This window comes from Megachile rotundata, chromosome 16, assembly GCF_050947335.1.
Source record: "Megachile rotundata isolate GNS110a chromosome 16, iyMegRotu1, whole genome shotgun sequence".
In the NCBI taxonomy this organism is placed as follows: domain Eukaryota; kingdom Metazoa; phylum Arthropoda; class Insecta; order Hymenoptera; family Megachilidae; genus Megachile; species Megachile rotundata.
The window spans coordinates 8,814,613-8,827,782 of NC_134998.1; the positions used below are offsets into that span (position 1 = coordinate 8,814,613).

A 13,170-nucleotide genomic window follows, 5' to 3' on the forward strand; every position below is an offset into this window, starting at 1 on the left:
ACATCTTAATTTCTACAGGTGTACTTGAAGGGACCAGGGTAGGAGACTTCTATCCCCTCTCCAAAGTGCGGACTGGACTTCCTCTATTTTCACGAGGAATATCTCCTATATCATATTAAAAATTTAAACAAGAAAAAACGCCATAAATTTAAAACTAACGAGCCAATATCAACAAACTGACGTTTAGATTTCTAAAAATAAATTCTCCTCTGCTTAAATTTCTATGAAATGATTTCTAGATCTCTGTAAACAAGAGATAAATCTAAAAAGCTTCAGATATACACATTTACATTTCATACTGTTAGAAGCAATAAAGATTGAATAAGTTTCAAACATTTTTTTGTGAGATTATTAAAAATGTCACTACTGTACAGGCAATGAACCATGTATCTTTTACTCGTCATAAAACAGACGTCTCGTTACAGTTATGTGAATCGCTCTGAATAGTTTGGTTTCATTGCTGCAGCCCTACCACCGCGAATTCTTACGAGCCGTCGGAGGGTGGTTGACTGTTTCGTTGAAGAGAATTTCAGGAAACGCGAAACAGATTCCCACGCTTGCTAGGTGAGAGCTGTCGGATGTTGAGATTGGCGGAGAACGGGGTTCGAAAATAACCAACAATAAGTCGGAGAAGGAAGGAAGAACGATTCGACGGCTCTTCCGATTGAGAGTGGGGGTGGTTCTTGCTGCTTCTCCCGGTGCTTTCGCTTTTCCGAGTCCAGTGTGTTTCGCCACCCGAGAAACCCGCGTGCGTTGCGTTCTTAACGCGAAGGTAGGTGCCCGTGATCGTGATCACCATGTTCTCCCGCATTTCCGCCCCCAGTGTCGCATGGAGAATGCTCTGCTTTTCAAGAAGCAGAATCGTGCGAAAGAAACGTTGGCAGTATTGTCTTCGGTTCTTGGTAAAATAGACGGCATAAAACGAAGATAAATTCCGCACGAACGCAATATTTTGCGATGGCACATTAGCGTCACTCGCTGGATGTTGAGTGTGAAACGGTGACGCTGGTCGTTTCAATTTCTTTATATTTTGCTTTACGACAATGATGAATCACTTCAACGTCTTCGTAATTCTCGCGATCGGGCAATCCTATCGGACATCAAAGGCTCAACGCCGCTTAACCGTGCAATTTTATACGGATAGCGTTTCACGACCTCCTCTTTAACCAGTTACACTCGCATTCAAGTATTTATACGGTTTTCATCGGTCCACACGCACATTTTCACGTCCATTACATAAAAGGTCAATCACCTATTTTTTTATGTACATAAATTATGCAGTAGATACTTTATGTTGATTAATTATATGATACAATGTAATACAATAAATTTATTGGTGTTACCTCATTCTCTAAGAGTTGATACACTATTCTTCTTTAACATTACCAACAAATACTATAGTTCACATTAGTTCATTAACATGTTCCTTTATTCTCAATTCTATAAAGAATTAATTGTCTAAGTAACAATAAGAAATAATAAAAATTAGTATATAAAATAACGAACACACTAGAGATCATTTAAAATTGTAGATTATCAATTACCTATTTTTACAATTTATTATACATCACTTATTTTGATATCAAAAAATATATTACAAAGTTACCATGCTTTTAATACACAACACTTCACATACAGACTGTTTGAAGTGCACACAGTTCAGTTTGTTCTTTGGATTTAATATTAGTATTTACCACCTCTTTCTGTGTTGTTAAATGAGCTTCTCAGGATGTATCTCATGTAACTGAAAAATTGCAGCACTGAATGGTAATGTATAACCTTATATTTTTTATATACACAGTATGTCCCAAAATTACCCTCATAAATTATGTAAAGAGGTTACCTTCATTTCTTTAACATTAATTTTTAATATCAACAAATTATAATATTAACAAACATCTGGATCTATAACTTTTCTTTTTTGTTCTCAAAAGATTTATGTAATATTTAAAAACATATAGTACACTTTTACTTCGTTCTGCAAAATTATGCGTTACTAATTATTCGGCCAGTTTCATCCGCTCGTATTTACATCCTTTCGATCTATTTTAGTCTCCTTCAAGCTTTCATACTGGTTCACATTCTACAATCAAGATAAACACGATGAACACAATTTTTTATGATAACAAATTAGTTCTTGCGTTAATCTCATTTGATACTATAAAAAAGATAAACAACTTTCGTAACCTCTTTTCGTTGAATAAAACAGCATGCTGTGTGATTTTTATTTCCGTTATCCGAGCGAATCGTTTGTTATTGCACGACATAATGAATCAATTCAAATATTTGCATTGCGCGCGAAAAGAGTGCTTTGTTTATTTTCTCAAACAATTCGAAGAAAATTCGTTTCGCCTCCGCCACTTTCGCGCGGTTTCTTGGCGAGTCTTCCGACGCAAAAAAACCGCGTCGGTAACGAGGCGTATTACGAAATCCCACGAACGTATCCGCGATTGCGAATTCGGCCGTGATACGAATCGACCCTGAAAGCGATTGTTGGTAACAGTCATTGCAAACGATTATCGACATCAACTGTTTAGAACTTGACAATTATTTTCAAATCTTCGCATCGACACGACACGAACGCGACACCTATTATAATTTCATGAAAACAGGATTCTCGAATTTTCAGTTGCATTCTTTCTACCATGCACGGAAGGTCGGTGTCAAATTTCAATGTTGTTTGACTATTTCGAGCACAACAGTGACGACAGTGCTCGATACCGCTCGATTACCAGAAAACGTTATTCGTAACATGTAAAGCGTGGCCAAAAGTTTTTATTGGCGCGCAAAACGATCGTATCGATAGCGAACTGTATCGACGATAAATTTTCAAACACAAACGCTAACGTACGCAAACATTTGGTTAGGAAATAACGAAGCGTAGTTTAATATGCATATTTGTACAGTGATTTTTTTGAATTGGCACTAGATTCGAATTTCCACGACGAACTTGCAACAGTTTAGAGCATCGTCCAAATACCTGCGAACGAAATCTTGGAATAGATATGAGTTATGTAAAGCGGCGTAGAAATTGTGTCTCGAAAAACACCGATCGGTTAAAGGATTAAAAATATTTTTGGCAATGTAATTTGAAGAAAAAACTTCGCTTATTTCTCGGTAAGGTTACTTATCTCTTTGGGACTGTCAGCTTGCCACGATGATTTATATAATTTATTAATTATAATATTTTCGTAGAAGTGTCAAACAGGTGTCGATAAGTACGTACTAGTGTCAAACGTGTATCGATACTTTTGTAGAATTTCCAATCATATCGAAAGTCGTACGATATCAACAGTACCGATGAAGTATCGATCAATAATGTTAAATGTTCGATCGATGTTCCAATCACGTTTTTCTTTCCTATCCGCGAATACCATGTAATCCAATACGACCCAGAAGTATATACCATCGCATGCCTCGGGTCATGAGGTGGAAGAGGGAGAGATGTAGAGATTTTGCGGACGATGTAGATATATTCGGAGGAATTTCGCAGCAAAAATAACTGCGGTAGACTACCGGTGGCTGTTCACCAGGGACGCGTCAGAGAGAATCCGAAACTTTCATAAGATAAACGCGCACTTTACCCTATCGTGCGTATGCGTGTGTGTATGTATACCTTTCGTTTTTCAGTTCTTCACCGTTTCGTCCGAGTTTCTTGCCATTATGATTCGCCCACGTAACCGAGTTCCACTCTAACGATTCAGCTAATGTAATACGCGATCTTTTTTCTGTTATACAATATTGTATAACCACAGTTTTTTTTGTCATTGATATTTTTACACTGCTCTTAACTTACAGCGAGAAGTTTACCCTCTACGCTAATGACTACGGTTATCCATAATGGCGGCTGCAGGTGCTGAAGGTTTAGGAAATAATTTTAAACCGTTTAAGGATCGGAGTTTTATTACCTATATTTTTTTATACTCAATATAGATTATTTATGAAACTATATTTAAATTGAATCTAATTAATATTTGATAGGGTAGATAAAACTACTATAAACAAAAATGGCGGGAAAAGTGAAACATCACAGATACATTGAATTTATTACAACTGTCATTAACAATTTGTATTGAGTAAAATAATCAATTACTTACTTTCATTTATTAACATTTTATATTTCTTCCAGAAAGATTATTAATTAGCATGGTACATGTACGTGACTCACTGTAAGTTTTAATTATCGCCTGTTTTGCTATTCATATACGATAAGTATACAAAAACGTCTTATCACGAATGAATATAGATAAGTAACGTATTTAAAAATCACCTTGGCAATCGTAAAAGAATTTTAAATCGAAGGAAAATGACGCAAAACATGTTTCACCTATTTTTTTAGATTTTCATTTCGAAGCTCGTGCCTAACATGACAACGTTCCTCTCGCAAGTGGTTGTGTACACGGTAAACAAGACGCTTCTATTTCTAAAGCTCGTATACAGGGTGAGTCACTATAAATGTGCGCCTTAAATAACTGCTTCACTATTGACATTAGGAAAATGTGTCTCAGGGGAAGTATGTTCTTCAATACATCTTCAGGTGTATTGAGTAAATACACCAGGTAATTTTTTCTTATGATTAATATATTTCTTTGACAAATTACTTTTCCAAAAATCTGTTTGCACAGGTGAGATGATGTCAGTTGTTACAAACCATATGTCTACAATACAGCTGGCGCTCGTTATATCGCCACGGATGAAATTTGAAAATTCGGGATTTGAAGATTAGGGGATTAGAAATTGTAAACTTGGGAATTTACTTGTAATCTCCTAATGCATTGCAATACTAGAGTGCTTCTGGTATTTATGAAAGTCTGCAGTCAACATAGCAAAAGTCCACAGTAAAAAAAAATTAATAATCATACCTAGATTCTGTAAAATGGAATACTTCTCCAAGCACTCAACACCCTTAATACAAATGCCTAAGCAAGTTATTTAAGGTGCAAAGTTGTAATGATTCAGCGAGTGTATGTCAGTGAACTCCAAGTATGTCTGACAGGTCTGATACGGAGCCAGCAATAACGTTGCAAGTTAAAAGCTCACTTCCCTCGATCTCACAGTTTTGACAGTTTCGTTTCTCGATAGCCATCTCCCGCATCTTGGCACGTATTCCTTGTTCAAGGAGCCGTTTCCGTTCAAACGATCGTCTCCTCTTTGAATATCGAATATCCAAACACTCGCGAAACATAGGGGCGATAATTTCGTGACCCACTTGCACGTTGCAAGATTGTTCACGCTTTTCATGCTTGTGAAAACACACGAATCCATCGGATGAAAATTCGAGCTAACGATGAATCATCGTTGTTGGCTTTACAGTCGATTTCAGTTAGGAGATTGCTCGCTGTTCGATCTCGTTACCACCAACGTGTTCGCGTGCCAATCTGTCTCTAACTCGTAATTAATCTTTGGCAAAGTCTCGAAAACAACAGAACTCGAACACAAGGTAGATTTGTTGAATTTTGTAAGTTGTTAGTCGTGGACATTTAATTAATGTTCGATTAGCCGAATAATTTAAAGGACGTTCACTAGGGTCTCTTTGCCAAACAGTAATTATACTAAATCCTTATTTGTTTTAATTAATTTGACCCAATTTCTTGAAGGATACATTTTTTAGGAGAGGAAGATATATTGAATTGGATTCAAATTAAGCGGAAAGACAGAAAGTATATTTTAGCATCTAAGCACAAAATTACTATTATCATTAATTATTAAATTACTAGCATCTTCATACATGTACTACAAAAGATAGAAAAGTATCAAGTTTATAAGTAATCAACATACACAAATATGTCCTAGTTAATAGTCCTTACAGGAACTTATAACACAAACTGCTAAATCAGTATATTTTAAGTGCATAAAAGATAAATACAGTTTTATGTAGAATGTATTTGTTATTCTTTATTGTTACAGTGACTGAAAATTATTCATAGCGAAACGCGAGTATGTCCACTCAGAGGGCAATGTTTGTTAACAAACAATTCAACTCTCCGATCAACTTGTATTCACCACAAGCGATACAGGAAACGCTGGATAGGCAAACTCAAGTATTAGCCAATGGCGCAGTTGGGTAAGTGAATGTTCAATAAGTACTAACATCATTAATAAACTGTATGGACACTACAAATTTTGTATAATTCACTAATGAATGAAAGGGAAGCGTAGACAAACCACAGCATTAATATTATGTCATTATTTTAGTAATGTAGAGTATCAACCCTGACAATCAACCAGAAGAAATAATAGTGTGATAAGGAATCTGATGAGAATTTGATACAGTGGCTCATTGTTTACTCAAATGTAATTTCACTAAATCTGATAACAAGATTTATAATTAAAGAAACAGTGTGTACCAAAGAGGTAGTCTGAATGTTGAACAGTAACCACGAGGAATAGATATAAATTTGGTCTCAACGAGAGGACAGACATAAACCACCTTGCGTCAATTAAAGCAGACGCTACACCTGTCGCTCCACGTGTCGTTACGGATCTGTATTCCATTGTTTTGTCCGGTTGCGGGTCGATGAATCAGCCATCCCGTCGTCATTGGCGAGTCGACCGTTATTTTCAGAGGACCGAATCACACGGGTTAGAAATAAACTTTGGTCGCAGGCAAACCGTTGCGCAAAGCCGCGAACACTGTCGTACTTGACTTAGTTTCGTGCATGGTGGCCTCGGGGTGCATGGTCCGCCACCGATTTTCTCCCGTGTCGTGTTCTATCTCCTGTCCGTCAACATGCTCGCTCAAAGAAGGTGATACGCTCCCTAATATTCTGTTTCATATCATTCCATCTTTTTAAAGTGACCTGTCATGGTGTTCACAAATATTTCTTCTAATATATTGATTGTCATAGGGGTTAACGGTGATTGAATGTGTTGCATAAGTTCTATCTGATCGTTCTAGGTCTTGCATGGGCACTAAGTGCCCGTTTAAGTTTAAAAGTCTTCAGAAATTGTATATTCCTTTTTGGTGATTTTTGCAGGATCGATTTCAATCAGCTGGCCAAGCCGTCGAATTTACAAAACAGTGCGGTTCTGCGAATGCTTGAAGAAGAAGAAGCGAGGCAACGAGCTGGTCAACCCAGTAAGTACATCAGAATTATCTGATTATCTTTAAAAGTGATATTTCTTGCTGCTATTTGGACTTTGGCTTCAATGATGTTTTTTTAAGAAGTTTTATTTTTACACTGATGGTTTATTGAAGCACATTTCTAACCCTTTATTTTATGATTTTTATAGCTATGAGGTACACTAGAATTATGAGAATACATGCATATTTTTAGACTAAAATGCTTGTACGATTCATGCTTTATTAACAATCATGACGTTAGGTGTGAATACGCCTACTGAACTACAATCTGCTTATAGTGTTATATTTAGAAATGTTGAAAGTGATAAATAATAATTCACTGTGAAATCTGGGAGGAGTATGAGTAATTTGAGTGCAATGTAGACTTCTGTTAGTTGAGGGGAAAGTAAGAAGGTGCAACTTTTTATAGATCCTACACTTCTAGTTTCACTATCTAAGCCTAAATTGCACTCAATGCTACATATTTCATATGCATAAATATCCACCATCTAATTATCACTAACTAAAGTAAATCAAGTGAGAAATAAAGTATAAAAATTTGATCAAAAGATTTCAGCCATGGATGCACAAAGTCATGTATTAACCTAACGGAGAGATCTAACAAGAAGCAAATCACTGCAAGCGGCTAATTACAAGCAAAGGAGATTAACATCGCTTTCAGACAAGTCAACAGAGGTGAACACTAACAACATTACTTGTGCATGGAGCTATAAGCATCATCCATTTTGCTTTGTACCCTGCAACCTATTTGTGATGATAACCATCTTTGTCCTCATGATGACCACACCTGTTGCTCACTTCAACCCCAGGTAACAGACCTCTTACCAGAAGAGTCCTGATTAATTCAAATCATCATAAAAGCCTCAAACATAATACTTGGTTTGTTGTAAGCTTTCAGCATATCTGTTGCCCAGGTCATTAGAACTGCTTATAACTTGTACAGAATTGTTAGTAAGGGAACCAGGTGGCAAATTGTTACTAGAAAACATGACGTGAACAAAATTAATAGAAAATGCTGTGTCATTCTTTTGCACGATGATCCTCCGCACATTGGCCGGTTACCAGAAAAGCTCTAAAATCGGTGGCCAGGTCGATTCTGCGATAATGAAAGGTACAGGTGACTTCGAGGTAGCATCAGTTGTTGGCCAGTGTCCGTTTTGGCAAAGTCGTGTTCTTCTTCGTCGTGACTGAGTGACTTATTTCATAAATCGGCGAATACAATTTTACGGAGAATAAGGCACCTATTTGTCGCTTGGCAAACGGGAATCTACGTATATTGAAACCAGTGTATGTATAAGTAATCAGAGGGACCATATTTCATACAAATGGTGCAATTTTCACTGGTGCATTTCTCTCAACGTATCATTTATTTAATGTGCTGTTGTGTCACTAATTTTATATTTGAATTCTGTGGAATTGAAACGGCCTGAAGCCCTGTTTCTTTGAATAACATAATCATGAAAGTATGATTTATGTCTGCTTGTGTTTTGATCAATTTGAACATTGTACAGTGTTCTTTATCATAGCAAATTATTGAGGCTGGTTAGAATGCTTCAAGTTGAGTATTAAATTACCCAATTTTAAATGTAACAATATTTAAAGATTTATCAGACATTAAAAATCTGATGTCAAGAAATTTTTAAACATTGATGATAAGATTTTTTGTAATAAAGTGCAGTGGCAATAGAAGTATCTTTTTTAGTACAAATAATTTAAAAATGTAAAATAAAATATTTGTGAGAATATATGTGAGAGTGATGTGTAAATTAAAAGATGAATTTCAATGCATTATATTTTGCATTAAAGACAAAGATAAATTATACAGTCAATTATTGTAGTCAAAACGATTTGCTTTCTGAAAGTTGTACATTTGCTAGCATCAAGCTTGATAACTATATCATTGTATCTGAATTGTATGTATCAATTATTCTGCGACAAAGTTGTATACTTCAAGGTTAATCAATTTCACGGTTTTCATTACGTCTCGTATACGTATTAACGAGCGCAGTTGGCTAGAATCGTTGGATCAAGTTTCGTTTCTCGTGTCTGATGAAAAGAAACGTGGAAAAGTGCAGTTATTGCGTCAATAAAACGATTATTATTCACACGGCTGTACAACATGATACCGTCGGCCAAGTTTATATTTACGCGATTATTGCTGAAGAATTCTCACGATTTCGGCACGACCTTGTTGTATATTCTTAGATTCTTTCGTTTTGGAACCTCGGATATTGGATATCAACGCAAGACCGTGAAGAAACAGAAATAGAAAACGATTTGTTGTTGATTCAATCATATACTTTATAACCCTTGTCCATCAAATTGGAATCATTTGCAATATTCTGTACATTCTTAGTCAAATTCGATGACTCGAATAATCTTGAGGAACACAGTTCGTTAAATGTTAAGGTGACTGGAGGTTGTGTAGGTTAGACTTTGCTTCGGTTTAGACTTGGTTGTCATTGTCTAGGTCGCCGCCATTTATATTGCCGGTTAACCTTATTTGTATACTACGAGGATTTGTAAATTTAGAAATTTAGATCTTGTGACTAATATCACACATCCCGTGCTATCTATCAAAATTTTTTATTGTATCATAAGAGACTGTATATCTAACTAGACTAATTAATTGCAGGTCTTAAACGCGTAGCTTGGCCACCACCCCCAGAAGATCAGGACCTTGATTTTGTGGAGCAAGGACCTGTGCAAGCGAAGGTAAATTTCCACCGATTGTTTCAATCTTGTACAGTCATACACTAGTGTTACTAGTTACATATGTGAGTATCATAGATACAGTTAGGAAGTAAATTTCAGTATACTTTGAAACGACAGCTCTTACATAGTTTCCTGCATTTTTGAATTACCTGTGATTTTTGTATTATTTTGTACCTGCCTCGTCGTTGTCTGCTCGTGCATCTGCATCAACCACCTCTTTCAAGTTTTTTGGTCCTTTTTTTTTAACAAACCGTCGTGACGTGCCTGCTGTCAGTAAGGTCCAATAGCTTTACACATAAATTATTTACTAGCTATATTTAATAAAATTATCTCACAAATGAGAAGTAAATTGTAAGCCATACTGATTAGTGTTATGGTCATCTTCAAATGACAATTGTAAGGGTAAGCTTGTGAAGCGCCCTCATGCGGTAGCGTCTTGAACTAACGTGGTTTTATTACCACAAATCTCAATTCTCATTAGCATACTTTTGGACCTTACTTATGTTATATAGTTCGTTGCAAGTAGCTGTAGCACGCTGTCGACGTATAGTATCACTAGTACAGGTCACTAGCATGATATAGCGAGGTCGTAAATCTTTCAGCAATATTAAAAATCTTAATCTGTAAATCTCATCGACATTGAGATCCCAAGTGACATTACCACCATTTTACGACCTCCTTACATTATGTCTGCGACCGCACCTAAACCGTGTTATACCCACACATCCCATCGCGGTTGACTACACCACTGTGGCTGTCGAGGCGGATGTACCGAGACAATTCTCCAAAGAAGCCGGCCAAACAGAACTCACCAGATGCGGCGACAATGCCTTCAAAATGCCTCTGTTTTCCGTTCGAAAGACCCGTGGAATCGGTGAACGCGCCTCGTACCAGAGCAGTCCCTCATCAGGTTCGTCGCCTCAGCCATCGCTCGCTCGTTCGTCGACTCAGAGCGGTGTCCCATCCTCGCCGTCGCCGGTTAGCCCTGGTGGAACTCTACGGCAACCTTCGCACTTTCAACATCAACCTGTGCCAAAAGGCTGGGCACCGGTCACGCCACCGGCAACCTCCCCAGTTTCCCAGCCTGTAAATTGGCCCAACCAGCCGCAGCTACAGCAACAGAATCAACGTCCTCAGGTAAGTGGTGCAGGCATACGTGTCGACTTTGATACCCTGATGGGTGACGTGTACTACTGTGCACCTTTGGCTGATGTGTACTACTTGGATATAGCAAAGTCGTAAATTTGAAAATTTTGGGAAAAGTCGACGCCTATGCATAATGTAAAACCTCGACAGCTGGATCACTTCACAGGAAAGGTGTACTCGAGTGTTCTGTGTGTAAATTCCTCCTCTGAGAAGCGTGTAGTCAACAGCTGTACATACTCAAGATCCCCTCTGGAATGCGATTATTGAAGGATCTGTTCTATTAGGTTTACAAGATTCGTTAAGTTGAATAATATACCGTTACTGATTACAGCAACAACCTCAGAATCAATATTCGCCACGACAAACACCGATTCAAGCCCCTACTGCGTTCGAAGCACCACCCTCCACCATCACACTTCGCCCGGAGCCTCCAATTTCACAGGTTAACTCTAACCTCTCTTTCTAATCTCCCTAAAGTAATTCAATATTAATAATTAAATATTATTTCAGGCGCCAGCACCAGTTTACCAAGCACAACCCGCCGCGACAAAGGCTCCAGTGAGCGGCAACATGAGGGGAGACCTCAAATGGCCACCGCCATCGGTGAAAGCTCAAACAGAGGCCGAAAACAGAGCCAGGATGGAGTTGGCGAAAGGTCCTGCTTTCAGGCCCCGCCGAGTGCACAAGGACTACAGCGGATTCTTCGCTCAACACGCCTTAACCAATACATATCCGGGCTACCGAGCTCCACCAGGAACTCAATACTTCACCCCTGCCTATCAACATTAGCGAATTTTATTTGACAATGATTTATTTTGCTCTTAACGTCGTCCTGAGCTCGATGTTTTATATTATTGCATAACGCGCGAAATTGAATGCTAATCAAATTAACCTAAAGAGCTGCGTTGAAAACCGATGAAATTGCTCAGGCCCGCTGTCGTTGGAATTCAAAATTTAAACGGTAATGTCTTGGTAGTAGACACATGGCCGCGTAGGGTGGGAATTGCTGGCATTTCTCGTCTTCGATTTGCTCCATAGCTGGAGAAAGTACCGTGAAAGTCGTTATTTTATGTCATCGAGGTGTAAGATATATATAATTATTTAACCAAAGCAGGAAATGCTGGAATTGAGTTTACTATCGAGGCAGTACTACTCGTTCGACAGGTCATGCTTGTGAAGTGATGAATTTTTGTTCATTCTGCACATGTTGGTTTTCGTTAGCCGAGAAAGTAACACCTTTCCGACTTTCCTCACGCTTATATACCCAGTGGTCTTTTATTTTGTATACTTCCTTCATAGTTGCCTTTCTCCTCTGTATGTATATTTTGACCACCATGTATATGGCTGAAGGAGTAAGCATGTGGTAATTGGATGAAGTGGTAGGCTAAAGATAACCGAGATGTGCATTACCGAGGAATTAAAATGTTGAAAAATTTTGTATTCAAAATTTATTTGAAGGGGACTTAGAACTGTACACGCACTACGTGTTTTGCTTTTCCAGTTCTTTGTCCAAAATTGGCATAATTTCATGAGAACAAGTAGCCTTCCTTAGGAAAATAAGGGTAAGAGGAGTTTCCCGCCATTTGTATTCGATTCTGGGAGATCGAATTGAAAAATATGTGAGTTACAAATTTGTAAATTTGAAATTTCTAAATTTACCCTTCGCCATTTTCTTTGGGAAGTCTACTGTCCGCGCTGCTATATATTCCGAGATTGATCAATTAATATACCTTTCAGTGCCATTATCCGCCCTTAGAATTATCTTAACGTGTTGATCAATCAAATCTTGTGTTCTCTATAATATTAAATATTGGCGAGTAAATAAAAATCAATGAAAGTATGGGTTCTGGTGAAATGTTACAATGAAGTGATAAATATCGGGTTAACATAAAAGAAAAACCCAACGAATAACGAAAATCGATGATCGAATAATCGAATAAAATGCGAATTGTTAATATCGAGAAAGATTTTATAAAATATTTTAATGACCATGCGTCTATTAAACGACTAACGGAAACTTTTTAATAATGTAATATATTGATGTGTATAAATAAAATATATTTATAAATTCAATAGTTCAGCGTGAATTTTGTTTGTTAAAATAAAATTTATTTTGGTATAAAATTGGAATTATAATGTCATGATTAACTTTATGAATGATCGTACAAAATATGTGTTTATTTATGAATAATGTATCGATTATTTTGTACGACTGCTAGAATAAA

General features: G+C 37.3%; 1 protein-coding gene across 6 annotated transcripts; it reads left to right on the forward strand.

Annotated features, from left to right (window-relative positions):
- The first annotated feature begins 570 nt into the window (after positions 1–570).
- LOC100881961 (uncharacterized) lies at positions 571–13,018 on the forward strand. Of its 6 annotated transcripts, XM_012281786.2 has the most exons (8): positions 2,673–3,117; positions 3,196–3,606; positions 5,908–6,064; positions 6,978–7,078; positions 9,720–9,799; positions 10,661–10,936; positions 11,277–11,387; positions 11,456–13,018. In XM_012281786.2, exons 3-8 carry the CDS (start codon positions 5,940–5,942, stop codon positions 11,732–11,734), a joined length of 972 nt encoding a protein of 323 aa, XP_012137176.1. In that variant the 5' UTR covers positions 2,673–3,117; positions 3,196–3,606; positions 5,908–5,939; the 3' UTR covers positions 11,735–13,018. The 6 variants fall into 6 exon arrangements, with proteins under 6 accessions (XP_003701794.1, XP_012137176.1, XP_012137177.1 ...); XM_003701746.3 differs by lacking the exons at positions 2,673–3,117; positions 3,196–3,606 and adding an exon at positions 571–772; XM_012281787.2 differs by lacking the exon at positions 3,196–3,606.
- Positions 13,019–13,170: the final 152 nt, after the last annotated feature.

Coding starts and splice junctions, on each gene's coding strand:
- LOC100881961 (XM_003701746.3), top strand. CDS start 5,940: ATGTCCACTCAGAGGGCAATGTTTGTTAACAAACAATTCAACTCTCCG. Junction 7,079..9,719: donor GCAACGAGCTGGTCAACCCA/GTAAGTACATCA, acceptor AATTAATTGCAG/GTCTTAAACGCGTAGCTTGG. Junction 9,800..10,660: donor AAGGACCTGTGCAAGCGAAG/GTAAATTTCCAC, acceptor TCCGTTCGAAAG/ACCCGTGGAATCGGTGAACG.